Below are 25,265 nucleotides of genomic sequence, written 5' to 3'. Positions count from 1 at the left end.
GATGAAGTTAACTGTTACGTTTCTTTTGTAATCGGTTGTGTACTTCGCTATAATGTAATCGGGAAAGAGGGAAAAATGCACAACAGGGTTTTTCTTTTTTTTCTGATGAGACTAGACTTTCGCGTGAGGGGCTGGGAGGAGGGGGATGAAACCGCGCGTTTATCGACAGAAGGCAAAAAATCACTTCCATTCCCGTTGCTATGGTAAAAAAATTCAATTCGTCTTCTTAAAACAAACACATTCTCAAGACGCAAAAAGTGTGCCGATTGAATTTCATTCGTTTAAAATAAACAAGTCCCTTCGACAATTTTCCCTAAATATAAGTGGTCAGCAGAGCTATGGAATGCGAGCAGACGATTTTTACCTATTCCTCAATCAAACTTTCTACACTTTTCCTCTCGATCGTCTTTTCTTTCTATTTTCTCGATCAAACACAAAAAAAAAAAAAAAAAAAAAAGAAACGCTTTTACTACAGAAACTGGAAAAAAATTGGGGGGGAAGTTGCAACCTAAAAATCATCCATAAATGTTGAAGAGATTTAACGTGTGGGCTCTCATACCGGAAATAAACAAACAACAAAAAAAAGGGAAAGAATGTGGAGGAATAATGCTCACAAAAACGCAGCACTACCTGTGTGTGTACCCGGTATAACAAGTATCTGTCTCCTTCTCGCATTTTACACTGTCGTGCCCGACGTATCACAGCAGTTTGGTTTTGTATTCTTTTTTTTTTTTTTAGATCTTCTTTCACGATGAAAAAAGAAAAAAAAAAGACCACAAACGAAAAGAAAAAAAAAATATGTTAATTTTTTTTTCTTTCCTCGTCTCTGATAGGGCAACAATGAAAACAACAAATTGGCCTCCGAGAAGTGTTTGTCTGTTAAAACAAATAAAACAGACAAATCAAAAACACTAGTTTTAAGTTAACCATGCCAAAATGTTCGATTAAAGAACGCATTAAAGAATTCGCAGTCTCGAGTGGTTTCGATAAAACAAATTCAAGGGAGTTACTTAAGGTTTGCATCACACACACGAGAAAAGAAATGAAAAAAAAAAAAAAATACTAATAATTAAAGATCTTATTATTACGGACGCGAGGTGACGATTGGGGAATAAGACACAAACGATATTATTCACCTAGAGCGAAAACCCAGCCTGGCCTAGCCTTTTCTGAACTTCTTATTCTTCTAGGCACGACACCCGTGGTACACAATGTGCTTACGTTTCGTTAGAAAAAGAACCAAAAAAAAAAAAAAAAGATAATTATAATTTTTCCCCTAGCAGTAGTAGTAGTAGTTCGTCGCTTTCTTTTTTTAACAGCCGTCTTGATCTCAAAAAATTACATCTTGAGAAAAGCCCATCAGTGGTCGAAACTGCAACTCGTCTCTTTCAAGTGATAGAAAAAAAAAAATAGATATAGAGGAGAAAAAAAAAAAAAAATTTTGAAACCTTGGCGATATTTAACTGGGATTCAACATCTGCGTGTGCCAAAATCAAAAAAATTATTTTGTTTCGTCTTTAAACTACGGTAGTAAGGAAGTGAAATATAAACGGGGTGGGGTAGGAAGGCTAGGACCTGTTAAACGCGTCCCTCCCAAACGATTTTTCTTTTGTCAAAAGGACGTCACGTGCGAGTAATGCCATCATTGTGCAGAGGGTATCACACGCGGACATCCACCTGAAGGGACGGCAAAAAGAGAGCAGAGCGGCGGCGTACGATACATTTTAGAATAATTTGTTTGCATAAAAAAGAGGGAAGGGAATTTTTTTTTTTTAGGATAGTAAATAGTGCTGCAAATAGAAGACTATTACGAGTACCCTAAAAAAAAAAGAGAAAAAAAAAACCATTGAGACGGGAAATATTATAGAGTTCAAAAGAGAAGTGTAAAGGGGAGGAAAAAAGAGGACGAAAAATAATTCTAAATCACTACCAACGTCGAAGTTGTTTTTGAGAAAAAGAGCTTTTCTCGGCATTTGTCAGACCAACCTCGTTTCCATCGTCCCGTATCGAGAAAGAACGACGCATCCAGGGTTGCTCTCTTTGTTTTTTGTTTTTTCATTTTCTCCAACAAAATGTAGTCGCCGTCGAGGTTTTTTCTTCTACTTTCTTTTACTGGCCCCACCAGTCGGGGGCGGCGTGATGAGCGTGAGGCGGTGCATAGCCGTAGCCGCTTGGAGCATAGCCGCCATATCCTCCTGTGAAAATTGGCATAGAAGGCATGGGCGCCATCCGAACAACTGTTGATTAAGATAAAAAAGACAAAAGACAAAAAATCCCAGTCTTATTTGCTCAACGCTGGTCCCATCTCAAACAAAAAAGTAATAATTGAAAAAAAAAAAAAAAAAAACCATTTCATCTTTGATGTTAGAGCATTATTGGGGTGGGTAGGAAGAAGCCTTTCGTGAAAGACTCCTGCCGTGCAGGCAACAAAAAAAAAATCAGAAGATGCAGGGCGTTTGTATCGATTGAACGAAACCAACACCCTGAATCCTCTGAACAATTGATGCGCTCTAGACAGTAAAGAAAATGCCACAAAACCCAATAAAGATAACTGAATTCAGGGTGATGGAAGGTTTTTTGTTTTCGTTCGGTCCGCATTAGCAAAAGAGAGAGGGAAGCGTGCAGAAGGCAACGAGAAACAACGTAGAGAACATAGGAGATACAAATCGCTCTCGATATTCAATAAGATAAAAAGAAGTTTCGGGTACCGTGATTGGGAGGTGGGGCACTGTAGTTGGGGTAGGATCCGCCGCCACTGGTACGTGGACCGCCAACAGAGCCACCAGGACGTGTGCTGCCACCGGTAGTCGTCTGCGACGTGCGGTAATCTCGAGATCCAAAACCACCAGAGAATCGCCTTAAGACGAAATTTTAACAAAGAAAAATGATGTTTAGAATGCAACGAAAGATAAAGTACGTGCCAAATCATCTTCGCCTCCTCTTCCACCACCACCACGACGGTTCAATCCGCCAGATTGGTGCTTCATGTCCATGGCCATGCCTTCAAGCCACGAAGGTAGTTCCTGCTTCGTCTCAATGATCAATTCGACCAAATCACGAATCAGATTGCGGTTCTTGTCATTGAAAAACGAAGTGGCCACGCCTGGAACAATTCATCCGCAATTATTTCAATGTTAACGTTTTGATGTTGAAATGATGCAAAGACCTAGCAAAATAAAAATAAATGAACATACCGAGATTGCCCATTCGGCCGGTACGACCAATGCGATGAACGTATTCTTCGACATCCGAGGGAAGGTCGAAATTAATGACGTGTTTAACGTGGGGGATATCAAGGCCACGGGCAGCAACAGCTGTAGCCACGAGTATAGGCGTCTTGCCCGAACGGAATCGTTTGAGCGCATCTTCACGTTCACGTTGACTGCGATCGCCGTGGATTGATGTCACCGGATATCCGTCACGGTACAGAAACTCTTCCAGCGCATCAGCTCCACGTTTTGTTTCGACGAAAACCAGCGTCAGCTGCTCGTGCTCTGTCGTATCGCTATCAACTTGACCGTTGAATTTGTTGAGACCAGAAGCATTTAGCAAATCGAGAAGGAAAGAACGCTTGTCATGTTCTTCCACCCATACGATCTTTTGCGTAATGTTTTCTGAAGTCGAGCCGACGCGTCCAACTGCCAAGAAAATGTAATTTTCTAAGAAGTCGCGCGCAAGCATCTAGTTAAAATCACAATCACAACGTTAGGTTCATTCATTAAAACACTCGAATTGAATGAAAATACCGACCTGGATCTCTTTTGGGAACGTAGCCGAAAACATGAGTGTCTGGCGCTCTCCAGTTTTAGGCATAGTGTCTTGTTCAACGATGCGACGAATTTGGGGCTCGAAACCCATGTCCAACATTCTGTCAGCCTCATCCAACACCAAGAAGCTAAAAGAATAATGTAAGAATCAGGGGTGAGTTACGAAATGCTACGACCATAAGATTGCTTTCACATACTTGCAGTGCTCAAGGCCAATCTTGCCACGTTCCAACATGTCTACAAGACGGCCGGGAGTGGCAACCAATAAGTGGCAGCCTCGTTCCAAGTCCTGCATCTGTTGACGCACATCGGCACCGCCATACCTAGATATCCCAAATGATTGTCACTTACAAGATACAACTGTTGCTATGGCTAACATAGCACCAGTTATTAAACAAGCTCAATAAGATAAGGTGTCCACCCAGTAAAATTCAGGTTTCAAATGTCTGTAAAATCATCATAGCAAAAGACAGTTAGTAATAAAGTTTAAAGACTTACACCACGCATGGTCGGACACGGGATCGGTAGGCGAATTTCTTGGCTTCATCGTAGATTTGCGTGGCCAGCTCGCGAGTGGGTGCTAGAACCAGAGCCAGCGGGTACTGCTTGCGACGGGCGTATGAGCGTTGTCCAGCAGCAGCACTTACCACGGGTCCACGTTCAAATAACTGGTTCAATATCGGAACCAAGAACGCTGCTGTCTTGCCTGAGCCAGTCTGGGCGCAAGCCATGACATCACGGCGTGCCAGAATAATCGGAATCGCGTATTTCTGGACAGGCGTCGGCTTATCGTAGCGAGTCAAAGCAATATTCGAGCGGATGATCTCAGTCAACTTGACGTCTTCAAACTGGAACGCATTACAAGAAAATTTTAGTTTCCCTTTAAACTTTACAGCTATTTCTAAAAAATTAAATCTATCAGAAAAATATTTCCACATGAAGAATTTTGTACACTTTTTCTCAGTAGGAACCATTGAATTGTTTGTTACATCATCTATGTCAAGTGCTGTTGTATATGAGCTTATTCTTACCGTGTTGATGTGAGACGGTACGTCATTTCCCGTCGCCTCCACGGGAATATCTTCATATTTATCGAAGTTAATGCCGGAGTTGCCCGTGCCAAACATTTCCAGTTCTACTCGATCATCTTTGGCAGTAAGCGTAGTCCAATCGGATTCGCTAGATTCTTTCCAACGAGGATTTCCGTAACCGCCGCCGCGGCTGCCGGTCGTCGTCGCACCCCTTTGGGGTTCTTTCCAGCGATCATTGGCCATCCATTGACCAGCTGGGGGTGGTGGCTCTTGCCAACGTTCATTTGTAATGACAGGTGGAGGAGCATCAGCATTCCATTGAGGTGGCTGAGGACCTCCATTCCAGCCTCCACCATTCTCATATTCTCCCTCCCATCTTTGGGGAGGCCTAGCACTGTAACTCGCTCCACCTCCATTGAATCCACCACGTCTGGGGTAACCACCACCAGCTGCGCTGGGCACTCCACGTTGGGCACTGCCACCTCTATAGGAATTTGTTGCTTGGGTATAACCCCGACCAGCTTCTTTGTTAAAATCACGTTCGTTTGGGATATCTGCTAACATATTTCATAATCACAGAAAATATTAAGCTACCATTGATGTAATATCACTCAAAATAATACCTCTATCTTGTGGGACAGAAAACGGTTTATCTTCAGATCCTGGACCCCTGCTAGATCTCAGGTGAGGAGGCACATAACGACTATTTGAATACCAGTAACATTAGAATCTCAATATCTTTTAAAAACAAAATGAGATCTTACCTTCCTCCAGGAGCGACAAAGTGGCCGCCTTGCTTCAAGTCCAGACCAGCAAACTGAAAAGTGAATTGTAAAAATGAGAACATGAACTGAGGAGACAATGACTCATAACGTCGAAATATTATGCAGCCGTTATTGTCGAAATAATTCTTGATGTATGAAAATGTAAATAATTACCTGCTGCTCTAGACCCGTTCCATTCTGAATCTGTACACTACTCATAGTACGCTTGCAAATATCGAATAAAAGCTTCCTTTTTCGATGTAGAAAAAAACCTTACCGACCTCGTCACAAAGAAAGAGGAAATGGTGCTGGTACATGCCAATAACGGCGATCTTTAGAACCTCTGAGGCCACTCCCTAAACACCAGACATCGGTGCATTTTGTGAAGTCCTTTTTTTCATTCTTTCTTTATAGTTGCAGTTTTTAAGACCCTATCATTGGTTTTAAAAAAAAAACTAAAACAACGTGTAAACAGAATTTGATATTACTAGAAATTGTTTAAATTTAAGCATCAATATAAAACGAAAATGTAAAGCACAAAATCTTAATGCGCGATACCACTTTAAGTTATGCAATACATCTCGAATGTTTTAATTATCCTATTCATATTTATTTTATAAAAATGTTGTTGTTCAAAGAAAATAGTTATGAGGCAGATTTCGTAAGACTAATAGTTTTATTCACATTTTTACAATCTCAGGGCAACCACCTTCAAATTTAGTTTCCACCATTATCAAGAAACTTTACGTAAAAACCGAAACGCATCAATCCTGAACATTATTTTGTTCTGCAATTTACCTCACATAAGGTGAGATAGGAAAAAAAAGCAATCAGTTCATTATAGTGATTTGCTGACGCGATGGCGAGGCAAAATAATAGCTTTAAGTTAATGTGTTTAGGGATCTACTTCTTCTTCCCTTCGTTGAAAAAAGTATCTTCAACTCCATCTGTCTCTTCCAAGCTCTCGTTGGAAAGGTTGCAGCATTTTGGTAAGTTAAATTAGTTACTAAATCCAAGTAAATTGAACACATCTCTTTATAGTTTATCTTCTTATAAGTTGCGTTTTCTTTATCAAATTTTTACGTTATTCTTAGTTTATTCGAATCTGTTTACATATATTTCTGACAGGCTGAATTTACTTCGCCGCTCGTAACCTTCAACAAAATACAACATGGGTCGTGTTATTCGTGCCCAGCGTAAAGGTGCCGGAGGAATCTTCAAGTCCCACTCGAAACATCGTAAAGGAGCCCCCAAGTTCCGTCCTGAAGATTTCGCCGAACGACATGGCTACATCAAGGGTGTCGTCAAGGTATGTGTTGGGAGTGATAATTAGTGCCGTGAAAAAATCAGTGATGTAAATATTTAATCCAATGCTGAGTGGTCGTGATAATTATCCATCTAGAGGTTGTTTCTGAGAACATAGCATAATTTTTAATATGGTAGTTTGAGTGTGAAAAGTAATTCAAGTGACTTTTGAAATAGGACATCATCCATGATCCTGGTCGTGGAGCTCCTCTAGCTGTAGTCCACTTCCGGGACCCATACAGATATAAGACCAGGAAGGAGAACTTTTTGGCTGTTGAGGGCATGTACACCGGCCAGTTCATCTACTGTGGCAAGAAAGGTATGAGTTGCATTACAGTTTTCTTTAGTTACTGGTGAACAGTGATGTAAACAAAATCAAATGCTGAAGGGCTATGATAATTATCCATCTAGAGGTTGTTTCTGAGAATTAATTAATGTGTACATCCTTCAATGCAATATTTAAGCCAAAACTACAATACTTGGTTCTTGTTCTTTTAAATTTCAGCTACCCTCCAAATTGGCAATGTTCTACCTGTCGGCACTATGCCTGAAGGTACCATTGTTTGCAACGTTGAGGAGCAACATGGTGATCGCGGTACTCTTGCCCGTACCTCGGGTAACTACGCAACTGTCATCGGACACAACCCCGAGACCAAAAAGTCCCGTGTCAAATTGCCTTCCGGAGCCAAGAAAGTAATTTCGTCCAACAACCGCGCCATGGTCGGTAAGTAATTGTGGAGGAATTATTTAAACTACCGGGCTTTGATGAAATGCAATTCATCCATCTATGAGATTCTATGATTTTTAACTAGAGGCTGTTACTGAGCAGATATAATGTTCCTTAAATTTAGGAGAATCAAAAAACACTTACTGAATTAGGTTTTATAAACAGGTATTGTTGCTGGTGGTGGTCGTATCGACAAGCCTATCTTGAAAGCTGGTCGTGCTTACCACAAGTACAAGGCTAAGCGCAACTGCTGGCCAATTGTTCGAGGTGTGGCAATGAACCCCGTTGAACATCCTCACGGAGGTGGTAATCACCAGCACATTGGTAAGGCCTCCACCGTCAAGAGAAGCACTCCCGCTGGTCGCAAAGTTGGTCTTATCGCTGCTAGGCGGACGGGTCGTATCCGTGGTGGTAAAGTTGAAATCAAGGGAGATGATTAAATGTAATGTCATCTTGTACCTCCTACCAATACACGTTGGAGCTGACCAAATTTTCTGTTAAATAACTTCTGTTACAATGATTAGATGAAATTTAAATGAATTTATTTTATTAATTAATCCAATTTTCCAGTAAGTTAGCTCTAGTTGTTGGTGAAACTTAACTTGATAAAACTGAGTCGCATGAGTTTTTCTGATAGCGAAAAACTTTATTTACAGTAACCATCATGCAGCATACGAATAACCAAATTTCAGTAGGCAATTGGGGAAACCAGTTTAATTGTAATGAAGCGAACTGAGTTGAACTAGGCCACGTATGTATAAACTTTCCTAAAAACAGAAAAGAAACATTAACATGCAACTTCGACAATAGTATTTTCGTTACCAACCTGTCTTCTGGAGTGCGTGCCAAATATTCACGCTCAATTAAACCTTCAATTCGCTTTTTGATGATAACTGGCGAAGGCAGGAATCGGCTTTTTAATTGTTCAGTAACTTCACTTACTAACACGTTGTGCTATGAAGCAAAAAGCAATGACGAATTAATTAGTCAGTCAATTTCTACATCTTCAAGCACATCGACGTTACCTGCATAGTTTTTCTTGCTTTCATAATGCGTACAATCGCTGCCTCAATTTCGTGTTTGCGATCTTCGTCGACCTTAGAACGCGTCTCTTTTCTCTCAGGTTCTGATTCGCCCTTGGCTGCAACCGTTTGGATCTTCACTCTAAAATAGAAATTGGGTTCTTTTTTACATCGAAAGATTGGCGGATTAAAGAAGCACAAACAGAAACCTGTGTAGTTTGGATGTGAAACTGTCGTTGACGGCAAAGATCGAACTCGGAAGGATGTCTTTACCCTTCGGACTTTTAACCAGCACGCGCTGGGTAGGCTTGCCCATTGCTAACGATTGCAATGCGCGGTCCAGATCTTTCTTCGGGATGTCAGTTTCGTTCATGATATCCTAGAATGAAAGGAAACGTCTTGAATATTTTCTGAGTTCTGACACCTTGCGTTTTCAGTACTTACTTCGTATGTCAACCTATCTCTTGTGTTGAACAGCATAAGGATACACATCTGATAGGTCGAGACTGAGATTATATGTTTGCGTGGTCCATTGGCTGAGGTCGAGGAAGTTGACGAGCTGGGACCATCTCTTCATAGAAATACAAGCAGGTCCAAATGTTCAGTTTTCCAATCAGTAAAGTAACACATAAATTTTCTTACGATTTCTCCTTCGATTCGGACTCCTCTCGCCTGGGTCCATAAAAAATAGCACTTAGATCGGCGGATCCGAGTCCAGGTTGCAGCGTCAATTGTCGGCCACTGTGCTTAGCTAAATAAAAGCGGCGAAATACTTCGAACGCGTTTCGCGGTGCCAAAGGCAGCGTACAAGTTGCAGGAGACTGTGTTGGCCAAAACCCAGTGGTAAGTACACGTACGCTCAAATCCACTCCGCACAGAGATGTCTGATCAATATAAATTCAAGTTAGGTTGATTTTTTTACTCATTGACATTTTCATTCCTTTTTTACTCCTGATGTTTGAATGTGATTTTTGAAGTCTTCCATCAACATGTTCGAAATAGACATGTCTTTGAACATGCCCTCCAGTTTCGACGTAAATTGACATCCGCATTCAGTCTGAAAAGGAATTCAACATTCACAATTGAGAATTTGTTAAATTTGCGACGAATAAATCCATACCTTTAATTTGGAAATCATATTCTTCTCACTATCATCGCTAACAGATTTGTTAAGAAGTAGACGCTTGGCCAAATGCTGTTTATAGTAACGCTCAAAAATATCCTTTTCTTGAAGGAAACGGAACAAAACCATGGTTTTGTCGAGCACCAACTCAATATCCTGCTCTGTCATTCCTTTGACACCCTTCTTGAGCTTATCGTCGATGAAAAGAGATAAATACTCGGGAGATTTCAAATTCAAGTTTAGAAAGTATTCAAAATCGGAGGAGATCATCTTCTTAAAGATGGGGTCATTTATGAAGGATTTGACCAGGAAAGTGTCGTAGCGATCTTTAAGATCCAACAGGCTCTGTATAGTATAATAAAATAGTAAACAATACGTTCCCGTAACATATGCATAAGTAGGAAAAATACCTGGACAAAGTTCAAAGCGTTTGCACCCGACTCGTCAACGTTGACCAATGCTTTACCTTCCTCTCGTAAATGCGCGCTGACGCAGCTAGCCATGGTTCGTAAACCATCGGATACGCGACCTAACAATTTATACATGCAGTGCAGATCATCCGTTTTTTGGCATTTCAACATGTGGACAACGCCAGAGTTTTCCATCTTATCAAATAAAATTATCATTTCCTTCTGAGAACTAAAATGAATTCTTAAGTATGTTTTTTACTTCTACGATGGTTTTCATGTGTTTCTGTATGAGTTCTTCTTCTACAACTGCAACGATTCGCTGCTCAGTTGACTCGTCCAAGTAATGTTTGGCTCTTTCCGACTCTTCATTAATGCGAGCCTCTACTTTTTTTATGTAGACAGAAGCTGAATTTTCACCAAGAAATCGCTGACTCTCGGACTAAAGACATAAAATTCGATTTGTGAAAAGAAGTCAAAAGATGTAATGTAACCCCATATTTTCTTACCCTGTAGAATTCTGCAGATTGAGCAAGGAAAGGTCTTTCAAAGTCCTCCTCATAAACAGCACGACTGTCTATACCCAGTACCATCAGCATTTGACAAGCAGCTCTTACAGAAAGCTTATCTGCAACTTCCCCTTTGCGCTCTCTGACAACCATTTCTAAAAGAATATGTCTTAGGTGATCACGAATCCCTCCATAACGAACCACCTAAAGAAAACAGTTTTAAAATGTAAAGAAATGTATGTAAGAAAAATAACCAGGTCACCACTTACTTGATCACGAAAAATAATCAATCCTAAGTTGTAAACATTGTCCACATTGTTTTGCTGAACATACACTCTATCCATGTACATAAGAATGTCACGAATCATGACCATGGAAGTCTGGTGATCATTCCATGCTTGATTTAAAGTTTGAAGAAAATTATTGTGCAAGGAATCAAGAACATCTTGACGTACCTATGCAATGAAATTTCTTTAGATATACAGTTAATATGAAATTCTCATTGATTTACTTTAGATTCTAAGTGATGAGTGACAACTTCTCTAAGGCCATTATACAATCTTTCTCCATGCTTGTGGAGAACCATGGTGTAAGCATTTCGGTAAAGTTCTTCAAAACTGAGACCTGAGTTATTCTTCTTCTGGATTTCCTGAATGGCATTCTTCAATAAACTCCAAATGTTTTCCACATATCTCTCGTCCATCGTCATCTTAATGGAGAAAAACAAAGAAACAATAACAACGGTATTTCAGCAACACCACGAAATAGATGTAGAAAATAGAATTACAGGGAATGCACGAATCCGCATTTTGCCTTCTTTCTTTGAACCACCACCGAGACCACCTTTCATCATCGTGAAAACCCCTTGAATTTTTACTAACAATGCGAAAAATTACAAATTAACAGATCGAATATTGTGATACTTTCAAAACTTCTAAAATGTTTCCATCAAACTATATTGCCCCCTTGAAAAAGCAAAAAACGGGGCAACCCTAGAGGCAAACTTCTCTTCTTCTTCCAACATCTAACGTTTGCCCTGCCATCTATCGGGTTAAACCTATACAATCACGTACCACGGCCAAATTAAACAGGCAATGAGATCGTCTCACCGCGCCTGTGTTTACAGTGAGATAAGCACTGAAGGATAACAGTATGTACTTAAATACAATCCTTTTGCGATAGCTTTGGATTCCACGTGTAACACAACAATAGAGATATCTTGAGGAACGGATAAAACTATGTGTAAAATCTACCAACACTACCAATGAAGAAATTTTCAAAAAGAAAACCCGAAGTAATATACAAGAATGAAGGAAGCAGTATCAAGCATTATGTCGACAGAAGATAAAGTAATAAGAAAAAAAAAACAACACAGAATATTCGTTTATAGTTTACTTATCTTCTCGTAGAACTTCAAACAATTCTTTGACGCATTTCTGTAGCACGCATAATTCTCATTTGTTTCAATTTATCCAACCATTTGCTCCTTCTATTACCCTTTTCTATATTCTAATCAGAAAGATGCAACACACTGACAAAGAGATCCGAATAGTTCATTCGGCCTAATGGAAACCAAAATGTCAATAATTCCACTTTCCTTAAAGACGCGTTTCTTCAGACTAGAGTTTATTTTATTTTACTTAATGGAATGAAAAACTCACAAGATGACAAGTGCTATATTGTTACGCGTGTTCTCATACGAAGCATTTTGTGGGTGAAACATCCGATCGCTTTCAGTAGTTTCCACTACTTTTCAAAGAAATCATCATATCCACAAGGGCTTAGACTCAAACAAATTGTAACAATAAACACCACACAGCATTTATGAATCCAAACTCAATTGTGGGCTGGCCATACTGAGATGGTTATCAATCATCTGAAAGAGTTCAGGGGGTTGTGGTATTCTACCAGTTTCCAATTTTGACCAAAGGGGAACATCTGAAACAATAAAGTGATGATAGGCAAACTTGAGATGATAACAGTTTACTGAGACATCTCACCATTTAATATAATTTCAAAAGCTCCAGTTGATATCAATTGCCCTTCAATTGCATTGCATAGAAAGAAAGTCATCAAACATGCATAAAACTTGTTCTGCTGAGTCCACTCCCAAGCTGATGGAGCTTGCACACCTAAATGCTCAAAAATATTGGTACCGGAAACCACAAGGAGAATGAGCAGTATTTTCACAATTCCCTAGAATGAAAAATAAAATAAATAAATAAAATGTATAGCAAAATAACAAAACAAAAAACCATAAAATTTTAACAGATTTGTGTTGAAAAAGCCATTTAGAAAAAAAAAAAATACCAGAAATTGAGCAATCTTTTGGTTTAAGAAGGGTGGAGGATGGTTTTCCCCTTCAATTGTCAATGATGGATACTTATGTTGAAGAATTGCAGCATACTGCTCAAACACCTTTCGGTAACCTCAAGAAGAACTACATAATGATCAATGTATTAGTTGACATTCAATTTGGATAACAAATTACTTTTACCAAAAGGTGAACTTGATCGAAGGTCCAACAAATCGATTAAGATGCAAGCTCGGAATCTCCTTGGATTGCACCGAATTTTGTTCTGGCTGAACTTCAGCTGGAAGGAAGAAATCTTTTAAGGCGAATGTAACAAGAAGAACGGCCAAACCGTACAATGGTGCTCGGCTTCGATCAGCCATTTCAAGGCTGAAAGAAAGAAAGTGTACAAAGCTCAAGTTTCAGTTACAGATTATGATGGCTACGGGTTAAACTTTAACCATGGTTCCTTTCTAGCAGTAGCAACTACCAAACTCCTAGTCATTGTCAATAAATAATGAATACGGCTTTAGGGCCGGCACAGTTTTCACCGGTCGCGGTAAGTGGTGACATCTATCGGTTTTAATCTCTGATCACAACGTAGTTGTCTAAAGAATCATTATTGTTGGGTAACATTTCACTGCCATGGAAATTCTTACTTAAAAGACATTAAAAAAGTTGTGGTGGGATGATAATCAAATCGTAGAGATCAGTGATGAGATATTGAATCATCTTCAACGCATTCGGGTATGCTAATCTATGGGATAGGCTTTGAGCGGTTCTGCATCCTTAATTAAATTTTATGAAAGGAGAATTCTAGATTTTTAAAATCAAATAAGGTCGTAGATGTACCTTAGACAAGTCAGAGATAATAAATGTCTTCCGTTATAATTGATTTTGCTCCATGCTGCGATACCTGCCATCCGGGGAAGACAACTACACAATACACACATAGCGGATACTGACCTACGAGACGTTGACCTACGACATGCTGGACTGTCTTATACTAACCTGCCTTATACCGACCTGTTTTATTGACCTGCCCTACACTGAACCTGTTTTAACCCTTTTTAACTATTTTATAATGACCTAGCTGTACACCCACTGATCGCTATCATGAAGCTTCGAACAGGACGGGAGCGCGAAATGCATTCACGTCTCCTTGGAAACAATAGCGGAACAAGAGGTCGCCTATATTTTGGCAAGTAAGACAAGAATATATAGCCAGTTAGTAGAATGTTAACGTGGTTTCAAAACGAGGTCACCCAAACTATCGTGGTACACTTTACCAGAAGGTATAAAAAGTTACTTCTGTAGTCACTGTTGTTCTCCTAAGAGCATAGGTCCGACAAACAGTCAGCTTTTCATACAATTTAAAATAGTTTAGCACAAACGAAATATGGTAGCTAAAATTCATTTACAGAGAAGGATTATGGATACGTTAGTTTTGTTGGTGCTGACTGTGAATCATTCAGAAGAAGCAACCATGAAATCCATTAATTTTCAAAAAGGTATTTATTTACTGATTATTGTGTAACGATTATTTTAAGCCAAATTGCTCTACACTTCTAACAGCTTTAACTGAATATCATCACCAGATCAGCAGAGGCTCATCGCATCTGCAATCCAAGGCAGCTTCAGAGGTTCTCGGCATTACCGATCCTAATCTGGCGGCAACAAGTGACCTAGCAGAGTTTTTGCTATCGATTGTAGCAAACGTGTTAACCATTTGGGGGTTTGCGCAACAACAAGATACAAATAAGGAAACAGAAAGAAATGAAAACAAAACCAAAAACGAAACCATTGAATTGATCGGAAAATGGAATTCTACTCTGGAAAGTTTTACTGCTGGGATGGAAGAGGTCAAGCAATCTCTAATGGAGCTGAATTGCCGTCTAGACGGAAGTCAAGCAATCAAAAACAAGAGTCTCATCAGCCGAGCATGTCAGCAGTTTACTCAACCGCCTATTTCGGCTTCAGCAAAGACCATTCCCTTGACCAAACAAACCAGTATTTTAAAAAAACGCAACCTCATGTCGACTCCTCAGTATTGGCTAGGATTAACAAAATAATTGCTTTTCATTACAGCAACAGATCTGTTAATTACTGACATGAATGAAAATTGCCCTATCTAAAAGGAATTCCATTATCTGTACATTCTAAGCCTATAGTAATACAAAATTCGAAATTTCAAACGTAGTTCGACAATTCGTCTTATTGCAAAATGCTAACACGTTTAGTATTTTTTTAAGGCAAGCATTAGAATAGACGTACGTACAGTATATTGCAGAAAAATGTGGCGGTCTTCCCTATCCTTTGTTTGCCAAACCTGACACATTTCACTGCAACCTCCTGTACCTGTATGTGACGACTTGTCTAGCTTCGAAGGATGGTGAAAGATTTGCGTTAAGAACGATTGATTTTAAAACATGACGATGTCTCGTGGCATCTCTGTCCTGCAATTTCTTATCACCCATAGCCAAACTTCTTCGGTGAAATAGAACAATCGCATAGATCATTATCAAACAATGGATGAAGCTGACAGTTGGACTCTTTCCAGACTTGAGATTGAGGTGACAAAATGAACACCAAGGCCTTAAAGTCCATTACTTTGTGATAACTTTCACCTTGCAACACATTTATTCCCATCGAATAACGTGGCTTCTTTCTTTTTTTATATGTTATCGGGGAACTCAGACTTAACAACTCCTTAATCCGAAGGTTTGATTTTTCTCCCATACGTTGTTCTACTCCCCAGCAGTTATTAAATTCAAGTTGAGATGGCGCTTAAAGAAATATAAAATTTGTAAACAAACCGAATAAACAGCAAGTAAGTTGCATCAGCATGACATTTGACAAGCTTCATGAATATTGTTCTTTCCAAGTGCTCTCAAAACTTAATTCGCTAGGTGACGTGCTTAGACTGTGTCGCCTACCGATCCCAAATAACGTCAAACTTCCAATCAAGCAATGGCAAGGCAGCGAAGAGGAATTGAAATGGGTGTGCTGATGCTCATGTGGCAATTTTTTAACATTGGTCTTGAAACTTTTCCACCAGTAACCCTACTCGTCATTGCAGGACAGGTAACAAGTTTCCCTTTTTTACATTTTGAGTGTCACGAAATTCTTGCATTTTTCCTATGTGTTCAGGTTGCCTTGTACATGGGTTTCATACCTGTTTCGTGGGATGCTGTCACAGTCTGTTTGAGTGCCCAGGCTGTTTTAAGATGGAGAGAGTATGAACGCCTTGTACTATCAGCCTTTGAGCATGGTGATGATCTTCACCTTTACTACAACATGCTTTCATTCCTATCAAAGGGTCGATCATTAGAGCAGCATTTTGGCAGTCCCTACTTTGCTTATCTCCTGACTGTGTTTACTGTCTTAACTAGTGCAACATATGTGGGACTGGAAGTGATTTTAAGTGAGTTATTTGATGACAAACAATACCTTAAAACATGTGCAATCGGCTTCTCTGGAGTCATATTTGCCCTCAAGGTGTTGACAACTTCATACTGGGATACAGGATATCGTAGATATTTTGGTTTCCGTGTCTCTGGCAAATATGCAGTATGGGTGGAATTGGTAGCAATTCAGCTGATGGTCCCCAATACTTCCTTTGTAGGCCATTTGGCGGGCATTTTAGTGGGAATCGCATACACTCAAGGACCTTTAAAGTTAGTCATGGACCTTCCTATCCAAGCCCTCGGGTTGTTTAATCACCCTTTAGCGACCCCAACCCGTAGTAGCAGTAACTGGGGCTCGGGAGTGAGTGGATACGGTACTACAGCAGGCCAAACTTACGGGTGGAATATTTCAAATGACATAAATGATGCTGACTACGATGAAGCTATTCGGCGGAGCTATGAGACCTTACAAACCGAAGAAAGATCTGGAGTTAATCCCGATAGCGCACCCCTGGATCAAGATGAAGTCAGACGAAGAAGGTTAAATCGTTTCAACATCACGTAACTTGCCTTCATGTATTTTGTATTCATTTTGCTTTCAACCAATCAAATTTCTCTTCACCTCACATAATCTATACAATAATTCTCATCCGTTGTCTATTGCTTGAGCCAATACATTTGTGATATTTTAACAAGAACATTTTCGTAGAGATCCTGGGCGTAACATGTGGGTTATCTACTGGTTTGTTTAAAATGCTCGTTCATAAAACACTGCATATCCGAAGATAAAAGGAAAAACGAACTGATCACGAAGCCCACCAATTTAAGAAGGTGCTGCTACAGGGTAGCTATCTCTTCGGTTTGGCATCGGCGATGATTCTTAAGATAGATACCAACCAAAATGTATTGTTTATTTGCGTCACCCGGACGTTCCCTCTTCTAGCGGTGGAGAGATTATGGGTTTTGATTTAACCCAGCCGTACGGAGGGAAATCCCCGAATCGGTTGCCTCAACCACCATACCGAGATCTTCCAAGAGGTCAGGCTGGACAACCCCTCTTTGACTCATCGATCCAATGATTTTTTGGTTAGCTGTGTTCTTTTCACATAAATTGCGAATCGCAAGAATAGACCACTGTTGGATGAATGGGTTACGGGCATCCAAGTTGCAGCACTCCAAAAGCGGCGCGATTGCTTCAAGCTCACGGACTCGCTCTTGGGCAATAGGATTTTTGAAACAGAGATTCCCAACCAAACGCACCAAATTGCATTTGAAATTCAAGGCCGGATGAGGCTCAACAGATCCAAAATGATCATTAATAGCCGTAAAGTAGTTTGAACCTGATTGGCCTAGACAATGGATACTGCGGAGTAAATCTGAAAGCAGAACGAAAAGAATTTACTGTGTACCGAATAAAAAGTCCCGGTTAACAAAAAAAAATTTTAATATACCAATTGTAACAACCAATAGGTCGTCATCAGGGCAAAGCTCTCGGTGGCATACATCATTCGATGAGCTTTTTGCTAATATCTCAACCAGGCCAGTCACTTCCATTGCTTCCAAATCCATCGTGGAGCTCTCGCAAGTTCGCAAAATTAGGCTTGATCTTTCTGAATAGCGAATGCATACATTCAACAACCGTGACTAAAAGCAAGAGAAAAAAAAGTGTAAATAACAGTATAAAACCTTGAAACAGTCGGCTGAAAAACTGCCAATTTCGGACGTCCACTTTGCATTCTGGGGCGAATTCTGAAATCTGATGAAGGAGTAGGAGTTTGGACCCTAATTCTTGCTTTTCATACATTTTTTCTAACAGGTTTTGGTCACACAGGTATAATTTGATGGAAAATTGTCTGAAGCAAACATGTCACTTAAGCCCTCTTTCATTAAATGATTTAATAAAATTTAAAATCTTACGAATACAGTACCCCTTTATGGGAAGACATAATCAACCCAGATACTAGGTTTTTCCATTTGTCGCCTACAATTTCTTCCCTCATAGTTGCAGAATTCTTGAGTAATCCATACAAGACACAAGATGAATGCAAACTAATTTTTTCATCATGGTGTGAAATCAGGTTACTAAAACCAAAAGAAAAAATTAAGAATTTTGGAATGCTAGACTGTAAGTATGTAATACCACAATTCACTTTGTAGATTATCCCATATAGTTCCAGATAAACTTGGCCATAAGTTTAACAGATTGCCAATACACTGAAGAATTATACTAGAAAGCACAACTTCTTCCACTGGAGAATCTCTCAAAAGAAAGCTTTTTAAAAGCTGCATGCACTCTTCAAGCAACTGATTCCATGTGTCAGGAAACATTTCCCAGTTTTTCCCACAACTATTTCTTAGGATGCGGGCACACTCAACAGATAATGAAATGTGAGTTGATTTTTGCATGATTTTCAGCAAAAGCTGTAGAACTTTATTGGGGATTGACAGCCTAATTGGTTTAGAAATGTATGGAACATTGTGATGATTTCTCTATAACAGTCTGATTACCTAAAATCATCCTCAAGTGTCAATCGAGTTAAAGTCTCCAGCTCGCGCAGTAAGGATTGATAATTTTCATGTGACGCACTCAAATTAAGCACTTTATCCGTCAATGTATTTTCGAATTCAACCCAAAACGAATCCTTTGAAACAATACTCATTTTGGTATGTACAGTATATCAGGTTTTTAGCTTAACCTTGTCTTCTGAGTTGTGTTACTGAGTTAAAAGCTAAACAAAACAGTTCTGTGGTGAATGAATGTTGCCAATTTTCTAATAACAGGCAGGTAGGGATAAAATTCAACTGGTCATTCAGTTTTTGTTATTAGTAATTTTTGAATTATTAGCGTAACACAACTTTTTAATCAATTATCGAATACTATAAAGGCAATGGCTGTCACCAGAACAACGTAACTGGGTTGACGGCTAATTTAACTGAAGTTGCTTAAAAACAGGTGTGCATAAATGCAGAAGTTCTCCATTTTACATTTGCGTTAATATTTTTAGATCGTTTGCATTAGTTGCTTTTATGTAGCCAGAGTTATTTTTCAGTGTCACAGTGGGGTTAGCAAATCTGGTTGACGTAAGACTTGAAATCTCTTAAGGCAGAAGTCGCTGCATGACATAACCGAGCATATTCTTATGCAATCTCGGTGTGTATTGTTCACCTGTGGCATTCGTGCTATTAGAGCTGTTCGTGGCTATTGTGCTTGTCGTTATGCTTTGGGTAGTGCTACTGGTTTCTGTGGTAGAGGTGGTTGTCGTGGTTCTTTCCCAAGAGCCAAAATACTTACACTGAGTGCTTGGATGCCACTCAGAGATCAATTCAGGATAATACTTGATTACGTCCTCATCCTGATGAAGCTTCTTGCACAGATCGCAGAAGCCATGTCGCGCCATTTGATTCACACCAGCCTCAACCTCATAGTGTTGCTTCCACCAGAAATACTCGTTATAGAACATGTCATTTTCATCCAGGAAACGCAAGTACTGAGCCAGTTTTTCTGGTGTTTCAAAATCCAAAACATTAATATAAGAATGATGGGGTGCTAAGACACTATAATTAGCGCCTCCGTAAACCACTGGTATCACCCGACGTTTCATAATTTCAAAGAATTTCTCTGTGGCGTAATCAGTGCAAATGGAGTTTTCGAAGGACAAGTAGAACTTGTATTCAGCTTCCAATTTGTCGTAACACTCTGGGTGAGATAGCCAGTGGGTGCCATTTCTATCACAACTAAAATTGCCGCATCCACCATACACATCCACCGAAATGAATTTACTCAGTTCTCGGACGTACGTCTCTCGCAAACTTTTTGTGTTGCAATGAGACGCCATCCAAACCACCTGTCGAGTTTTGTTGGCAGCGTAGTTCCTAGCTGGTTGCAAATGCATTTCTTCCATCATTTTGTGCGTATCCGCAAGAGTGTTGGGAGCTTTTGGTCCTGGTCGGATACGACCGTAAAGTAACAAGACATCCGAATTGAGTTTATAACTCATTGTCCAGTTGAATAAATTTCCAACTAGTTGGGATTGGAAATATGGTAGAGTAGTCGGCGATTCTTGCGTAAGGAAAACCAATCTTTGGTGTTTTTGCCTATTAAAATTGGGCATGCCAATTTTCCACAGTTCCTGAATGTTCACGATGATGGCATCGTAATCTTCCAGTGGCAAAACTGATGCGTTGTCAAAGACTACGCAGGTTGACACTTCGCATCCATGCTGAACGAAGGGTTCGTGACCTAACCCAAAAGCTGCCGTTTCTATCCGATTCGGACTGTTCCATATCAGGATGGTTTTATTGTCACGTTTCTTGATTGTTTTCAACAATACACGGTAAATGTTCTGCAGATTAAAAACGAGATTTGACTGTATCAAAAATACAACGATGCACATCACTTGAAAAAGCAAAAAACAGAGAAAAACTTTTTTATAATTTAATGCCGATAGGGCACTTGTTCGTTTAATCATATTGTCCTTTTTCTGAACATGGTTTTGGATGAACCTTCTGCAACCCAGTTTCCTGAATTACTGAATACCTGATGCCGGGTGACAGGAGAAAACTGTGAAGTGGTTCCAGGTGGACAACGCTGCATTCAATTTTAGGCAAGGTCGTCGTTCTGGAACGCGCCATTAGTTGAAATTGAAAGTGAAACACCCGCGTTTCGTTCATAGACTGGCGACGTTTGCCCAACCAACAGCAGGTGTACCGCTATTCTTTGTGTGTTCGTACCCAAATAAAAATCCCAAGACCGAGACAGAATGCGAAACGGACGCGTATGTTGTTAAAAGACGGAACCGCACGTGGTTATTTACACGATTTTTTTGTCCTTACAGTTTTCCAGTGCATGTCTGCAGGGATATTACATGCAAGCATATTATGGGCGTTATTCTATTAAAACGGAACACGTCTGAACGCTAGACAATGATTAAAATCTTGTTTCCTGGTAATGTAATTGGGATTTGGAAGAAAGCATTTCGTGACAACACACTCGCATCGAAGGTAAGGCATGGCTGTAGTATCATAAACTGTTTTTTTTTTAATTCCCCCCCTGAGTACCCTGAGACCCTATAAATATGTCGAGTCATTGGCCTACGGTATACTCTTCTCTTCCCTTTTTTACTTAGTGTTAAAACGAACTTACGTTCTAGAAATGGCAGATGGTGGAGTTTAAGCGACGCGTTCGAGCATGTTGAAATTTCTAGTTCGTGCAGTACTTTATCAAAGAAAAAAAATACGAAAATAGAAAAAAAGAAATAGAAGTAATCGTTATTTATGAATATGAGTTGTACGGTAGCAATATAGAAAAATCTCATTAGCTTTGGTATTGAATTGCGGCCTTCAAATATAATTGGACAAAAAAAAAATAATAAAGAAGGGCAATTTTCCTGCGAGCTTTCGATTAGATATGTAACAGTCTACTAAGCTGAACTATTAGCCGGTGCTTTGCACTTAGTGTCACAAGATCCCAATCGAAAGTAATAGTATGGGAAAAATCTAAGGGTTGTGAAATTCTCGCTGCAAAAGAATTTATCGGCTACGCTTTTCCCCACGCGAAAATGTTCTACTCTTCATTTGAAGCTCTGTGCAACTAGTGCCACAGGAAGCATCACATTCTATTGGTTATTTCACATTGAAAAATAAATGCATAACATTGGCAACGGTAATAGATCTATAGTTAAAGCTAATCACTGATCTGGGTTTGGTTATTGAAACTTACACTAGAAGTTTGCACACAATACGTTAAGGTGTATAAGTGTAGTTTGCCTACTTTCATGTTTGGGAGAGCGACAAACTATTTCGAGGGGCATCATCTTCGTCGTTCTTATCATCTTTTGCCTCCAATTTGATTTGATGGATTTGTTCCGGTGGAATGGTATCGATAACCTTGTGGAAGGGTAGCAAATGTCCACGCACCTTCAAGGAATATGAAGCGAAAAAAGCCCACCTGCATAAATTTTAGTGCTATTAAAAGACAATCTATAAGGAACTTTCTTACAACATTTAAGTTTACCCTGCACATATAGCAGTAAACGAGATGCAGACAAGAATTCCGAATGTCTGAGGCCAAGGACAGGCAATGACTAGCAGAAACTTGGCAGTGTCAAAGATCATATTTATTGAGCTTTGTACACCATTGATTGTGCCTCGAATCTGGTCGTCCACCTGTTGCAAAACTTGATTGACGCTCAAGTCAGCCACCCACAGCCCTGGATAGTATCGAAAACATCTCCATTATGATGAAAATAAACTGAAAACTGGTATGAAGCATTTATAAATACCAAATCTAGCTAAGATGATGCCAGACAACAAAAGGATCACAGAAGTGTAAGACTCTGGACCTTCTTGATAAATTCCTGTTGAGTTACTGCTTGTGTTATGAAAAGTAAAGGGGTCTCTGATGGTGGATATCGCTTCTATAGATGGATCGAAAGGCGTACCAGGTGCCCAAACGGAAGCGACGCACAAGGAGAGACAGGCTATTTCCAAAGCGAAACCGTACAATCCTTTAAAAAACGGCCCAAACAAAACGATAATATTAACAATGCCAAAATGAATCCAAAGGTAGTGTGACTTTTGTTACCAGTTCGTTCAACACCCATGCAGCGCACGAAAGACGGGAAAGCTATACTGCCCAGAAGACCCATTGCAGCCCCCACAGCTAGCAGAATGCCGAGAATGCTCTCTGGCACACCTTGCGAATAAGAATAGCCCATTGTGATGGAATCGAATCCCAGCACTGTCATGTACAGGCACGCGAGACCGATTCCAGCATTGCGCACGTCGTGGCTGAAGTAGATTCGCCAACTTGCCAGGAATCCACCAAAGCGCTTGGCGAAAAAGCCTCTGTCGGAACCTTAAATACCAACCATCGTTAAATATAATTAAATAAATTTAAGGTCACAGTCACATACCCTTATTGAGGTAAACGTCAGTTGTTGGTTGATCTGATTCTTTATCATTAGATCCTAAGGCAACGGGAGTCAATATGATAAGCTATTTGAAGCCTGCAGTGTATACCTTGTAATGGTTGTTTTTCACTAACAACAGCCTTGTCTTTAATGGCCAAATTCGGAAACTCTAGATAGATTCTCCATAGCAAAAAGCACTCGATGAAGAAAGACAACACATTCCATGAAGCAATAGTTGTGGCTGCCACGATATGTGAAACGAAATACATGACTTGTCCAACGGCTATGGGTGCAATCATGTTGGTAGCCAAATCAATCGAACGACACGTAGAGTTTATACCTTTTCAAAATAAAATTATTGGTAATTAGAATTAGAGCTGAAACGTGATTCGGACTTACTCGCCAGCTTTTGACTATCACCCCCAGCGATGATAACAACCCAATCTTTGTAAACGACAATGGACGATGCAACCGAAGCCAAATTTGCCAGAGTTCCCAGAATTACAATAAGGCTGCAGGCAGCCGTAAGACCCCATCCACTAGCTGTAAAACGAAAACGTGAATAATTAATCAGTGATAATTCGGAGCTCGAATTGAACATCTACTAATGCACAGTACGTACCTTCCTTTACTAGTATTTCTCTGAAATAGAATGTCAACCCAACACAGACGGACGAGGCAACCACAAGAAGATTTTGCACTACGAGTGATATCTGGGCGGCTGTTAAATTAACGAATACCTGGCGATACTGTTTGACCCATTAGCTCAATGAAACAAAAAAATTTATGTACCTTTCCATCGGGGATTGAGATCTACCCAACGCCCAATGGTTGAACCCGCAAAAACGACGGCAAGCGACTGTGTTAATCCGTAGATGGCAGGCCATTTAAGCGATCCTGGTGACAGTTCCACCTGTAGGGCAAAAAGGCAATGGGTAATGCATAGCAATCTAATTATTACATTAAAAACAAAGGCAAACCATGAACAAGCCGACAGCGAACATCCACATGCGATCGCCCCATGCTGAAATCACACGGCTGGCGTAGAGTTTCCAAGGCAGATCTCGGAAACAAGAGGCCATTTCTTTCTACCCTGATCAGGTGTGAAGATGCCCTATAGCTTTCAAAGATCTCAAGCAATAAGGTAAGGTAATTTCACTAACAAAGATAGCTTCTCGTTGTTCACGGCACTTGAGGTATGTGACGGGTATGTTGGCAATACCATTTATCCTTAAAGACAACCTTTAAGTTGTTAGTTATCGTATCTACAACACAATGACTAACTTTATGTTACTATGACAACCAAACATGCAACAGAATTAAAAAGGGCACTATAAATTCGAACCGCCGTAAAACGTAAGTGATATTGTTCAATAAATTTTCATGTTACGTTACATGTCAACTCTTGACAATCTTGTAATATCGCTAATAAGCAAAATCTTTCTATACATCCTTGTTTGACAAACAATAAGGATGCTCAAATAGGCGCCATTTCTGAAAAAAAAAAAAACGGTCTGTTCGCTTCGAATGGTTTCTTCAAAGAAGAAAACCTTGACCAATTCAAGTTACACAACACATTGTGCTGCTCATGTGTCATGTTTACCGAGATAATGTTTTATAGCAATAGCGGCTTCTTCAATCACATTCAAACAATCGGAATGAACTGATAAATTTTGGAAGCGATACTTGTGGTTTCAATGGTTGAGCAACCATATGAAAACCAAATATTTACAGTCTAACGTAGTAATATTTCCTTGTTTAAACTATGCACTTCAAAATCCCTTATTATAGATGTCTTAAATTGCTACTTACCTCCAAGGCCGATTTACGAAACAACGTGTTGGATCTCCTATGGATGATAGACCTGATGTTATCGAGTGCAACTGAAACGAACGCAGGCAGACCGCCAATCAGCTGATTGCGTAAGGGTGTTCATTCGCGCTGCCATCTGGTGCTCTAAGCTCAACTTTATGGCAGCGCGAACTGTGATTGAAATTCC

The 25,265-nt window shown here is 39.9% G+C and overlaps 8 protein-coding genes across 9 annotated transcripts; 2 read left to right on the top strand and 6 right to left on the bottom strand.

The window, feature by feature from the left end:
* Nucleotides 1-915: 915 nt before the first annotated feature.
* Nucleotides 916-5,849, bottom strand: LOC130689623 (ATP-dependent RNA helicase DDX3X-like). Its single transcript, XM_057512581.2, has 11 exons — nt 5,737-5,849; nt 5,563-5,615; nt 5,422-5,501; nt 4,799-5,355; nt 4,266-4,615; nt 3,965-4,090; nt 3,751-3,895; nt 3,195-3,681; nt 2,933-3,103; nt 2,709-2,858; nt 916-2,237 (listed from the first exon to the last, which is right to left on the bottom strand). Exons 1-11 carry the CDS (start codon nt 5,779-5,781, stop codon nt 2,110-2,112), a joined length of 2,292 nt encoding a protein of 763 aa, XP_057368564.1. The 5' UTR covers nt 5,782-5,849; the 3' UTR covers nt 916-2,109.
* A 583-nt stretch (nt 5,850-6,432) lies between these two features.
* On the top strand, nt 6,433-8,084 carry LOC130689600 (large ribosomal subunit protein uL2). The gene is made up of 5 exons (XM_057512554.2): nt 6,433-6,551; nt 6,691-6,871; nt 7,045-7,186; nt 7,373-7,591; nt 7,760-8,084. The coding sequence occupies exons 2-5, from the start codon at nt 6,734-6,736 to the stop codon at nt 8,032-8,034; spliced, it is 774 nt and encodes a 257-aa protein (XP_057368537.1). The 5' UTR covers nt 6,433-6,551; nt 6,691-6,733; the 3' UTR covers nt 8,035-8,084.
* A 35-nt stretch (nt 8,085-8,119) lies between these two features.
* On the bottom strand, nt 8,120-11,688 carry LOC130689553 (cullin-3-A-like). The gene is made up of 14 exons (XM_057512492.2): nt 11,443-11,688; nt 11,167-11,364; nt 10,925-11,110; nt 10,656-10,859; nt 10,409-10,588; nt 10,150-10,344; nt 9,737-10,084; nt 9,566-9,673; nt 9,259-9,500; nt 9,061-9,187; nt 8,826-8,995; nt 8,620-8,758; nt 8,421-8,548; nt 8,120-8,361 (listed from the first exon to the last, which is right to left on the bottom strand). The coding sequence occupies exons 1-14, from the start codon at nt 11,506-11,508 to the stop codon at nt 8,337-8,339; spliced, it is 2,316 nt and encodes a 771-aa protein (XP_057368475.1). The 5' UTR covers nt 11,509-11,688; the 3' UTR covers nt 8,120-8,336.
* A 576-nt stretch (nt 11,689-12,264) lies between these two features.
* LOC130689474 (thioredoxin reductase-like selenoprotein T) lies at nt 12,265-13,453 on the bottom strand. The gene is made up of 5 exons (XM_057512422.1): nt 13,439-13,453; nt 13,153-13,264; nt 12,966-13,084; nt 12,656-12,851; nt 12,265-12,593 (listed from the first exon to the last, which is right to left on the bottom strand). The coding sequence occupies exons 1-5, from the start codon at nt 13,451-13,453 to the stop codon at nt 12,478-12,480; spliced, it is 558 nt and encodes a 185-aa protein (XP_057368405.1). The 3' UTR covers nt 12,265-12,477.
* Nucleotides 13,454-15,725: 2,272 nt separating this feature from the next.
* LOC130689592 (rhomboid-related protein 4-like) lies at nt 15,726-17,053 on the top strand. The gene is made up of 2 exons (XM_057512546.2): nt 15,726-16,032; nt 16,099-17,053. The coding sequence occupies exons 1-2, from the start codon at nt 15,919-15,921 to the stop codon at nt 16,918-16,920; spliced, it is 936 nt and encodes a 311-aa protein (XP_057368529.1). The 5' UTR covers nt 15,726-15,918; the 3' UTR covers nt 16,921-17,053.
* On the bottom strand, nt 16,999-19,089 carry LOC130689573 (ataxin-10-like). 2 transcript variants are annotated; one of them, XM_057512519.2, is made up of 6 exons: nt 18,864-19,089; nt 18,496-18,804; nt 18,273-18,437; nt 18,042-18,208; nt 17,807-17,965; nt 16,999-17,731 (listed from the first exon to the last, which is right to left on the bottom strand). In XM_057512519.2, exons 1-6 carry the CDS (start codon nt 19,013-19,015, stop codon nt 17,310-17,312), a joined length of 1,374 nt encoding a protein of 457 aa, XP_057368502.1. In that variant the 5' UTR covers nt 19,016-19,089; the 3' UTR covers nt 16,999-17,309. The 2 variants fall into 2 exon arrangements, with proteins under 2 accessions (XP_057368502.1, XP_057368503.1); XM_057512520.2 differs by having other exon boundaries at nt 18,496-18,784; nt 18,864-19,007.
* A 77-nt stretch (nt 19,090-19,166) lies between these two features.
* LOC130689580 (alpha-(1,3)-fucosyltransferase C-like) lies at nt 19,167-22,265 on the bottom strand. The gene is made up of 2 exons (XM_057512528.2): nt 22,126-22,265; nt 19,167-20,698 (listed from the first exon to the last, which is right to left on the bottom strand). Exons 1-2 carry the CDS (start codon nt 22,129-22,131, stop codon nt 19,454-19,456), a joined length of 1,251 nt encoding a protein of 416 aa, XP_057368511.1. The 5' UTR covers nt 22,132-22,265; the 3' UTR covers nt 19,167-19,453.
* LOC130689567 (solute carrier family 40 member 1-like) lies at nt 21,925-25,101 on the bottom strand. Its single transcript, XM_057512510.2, has 10 exons — nt 24,247-25,101; nt 24,059-24,179; nt 23,889-23,987; nt 23,666-23,809; nt 23,376-23,606; nt 23,270-23,323; nt 22,939-23,211; nt 22,637-22,861; nt 22,369-22,564; nt 21,925-22,302 (listed from the first exon to the last, which is right to left on the bottom strand). Exons 1-10 carry the CDS (start codon nt 24,346-24,348, stop codon nt 22,128-22,130), a joined length of 1,620 nt encoding a protein of 539 aa, XP_057368493.1. The 5' UTR covers nt 24,349-25,101; the 3' UTR covers nt 21,925-22,127.
* Nucleotides 25,102-25,265: the final 164 nt, after the last annotated feature.

This window comes from Daphnia carinata, chromosome 6 (assembly GCF_022539665.2).
Source record: "Daphnia carinata strain CSIRO-1 chromosome 6, CSIRO_AGI_Dcar_HiC_V3, whole genome shotgun sequence".
In the NCBI taxonomy this organism is placed as follows: Eukaryota; Metazoa; Arthropoda; class Branchiopoda; order Diplostraca; family Daphniidae; genus Daphnia; species Daphnia carinata.
This window is presented reverse-complemented; position numbering and strand designations above follow the sequence as displayed.

Coding starts and splice junctions, on each gene's coding strand:
- LOC130689623 (XM_057512581.2), bottom strand. CDS start 5,781: ATGAGTAGTGTACAGATTCAGAATGGAACGGGTCTAGAGCAGCAG. Junction 5,356..5,421: donor TTCTGTCCCACAAGATAGAG/GTATTATTTTGA, acceptor GAAATATGTTAG/CAGATATCCCAAACGAACGT. Junction 2,238..2,708: donor TGCCCCACCTCCCAATCACG/GTACCCGAAACT, acceptor CTTAATCAACAG/TTGTTCGGATGGCGCCCATG.
- LOC130689600 (XM_057512554.2), top strand. CDS start 6,734: ATGGGTCGTGTTATTCGTGCCCAGCGTAAAGGTGCCGGAGGAATCTTC. Junction 6,872..7,044: donor ACATCAAGGGTGTCGTCAAG/GTATGTGTTGGG, acceptor CTTTTGAAATAG/GACATCATCCATGATCCTGG. Junction 7,592..7,759: donor CAACAACCGCGCCATGGTCG/GTAAGTAATTGT, acceptor TTTTATAAACAG/GTATTGTTGCTGGTGGTGGT.
- LOC130689553 (XM_057512492.2), bottom strand. CDS start 11,508: ATGATGAAAGGTGGTCTCGGTGGTGGTTCAAAGAAAGAAGGCAAAATG. Junction 9,501..9,565: donor ATCACATTCAAACATCAGGA/GTAAAAAAGGAA, acceptor TATATTGATCAG/ACATCTCTGTGCGGAGTGGA. Junction 8,759..8,825: donor TTCACATCCAAACTACACAG/GTTTCTGTTTGT, acceptor TTTCTATTTTAG/AGTGAAGATCCAAACGGTTG.
- LOC130689474 (XM_057512422.1), bottom strand. Junction 13,085..13,152: donor TCGATCAAGTTCACCTTTTG/GTAAAAGTAATT, acceptor GTTCTTCTTGAG/GTTACCGAAAGGTGTTTGAG. Junction 12,594..12,655: donor TTTTGAAATTATATTAAATG/GTGAGATGTCTC, acceptor TTATTGTTTCAG/ATGTTCCCCTTTGGTCAAAA.
- LOC130689592 (XM_057512546.2), top strand. CDS start 15,919: ATGGCAAGGCAGCGAAGAGGAATTGAAATGGGTGTGCTGATGCTCATG. Junction 16,033..16,098: donor TACTCGTCATTGCAGGACAG/GTAACAAGTTTC, acceptor CTATGTGTTCAG/GTTGCCTTGTACATGGGTTT.
- LOC130689573 (XM_057512519.2), bottom strand. CDS start 19,015: ATGAGTATTGTTTCAAAGGATTCGTTTTGGGTTGAATTCGAAAATACA. Junction 18,438..18,495: donor AATCTACAAAGTGAATTGTG/GTATTACATACT, acceptor TTTTGGTTTTAG/TAACCTGATTTCACACCATG. Junction 18,209..18,272: donor CATAAAGGGGTACTGTATTC/GTAAGATTTTAA, acceptor TGTTTGCTTCAG/ACAATTTTCCATCAAATTAT.
- LOC130689567 (XM_057512510.2), bottom strand. CDS start 24,348: ATGGCCTCTTGTTTCCGAGATCTGCCTTGGAAACTCTACGCCAGCCGT. Junction 23,607..23,665: donor TGATAGTCAAAAGCTGGCGA/GTAAGTCCGAAT, acceptor TATTTTGAAAAG/GTATAAACTCTACGTGTCGT. Junction 22,862..22,938: donor CATGGGTGTTGAACGAACTG/GTAACAAAAGTC, acceptor CGTTTTTTAAAG/GATTGTACGGTTTCGCTTTG.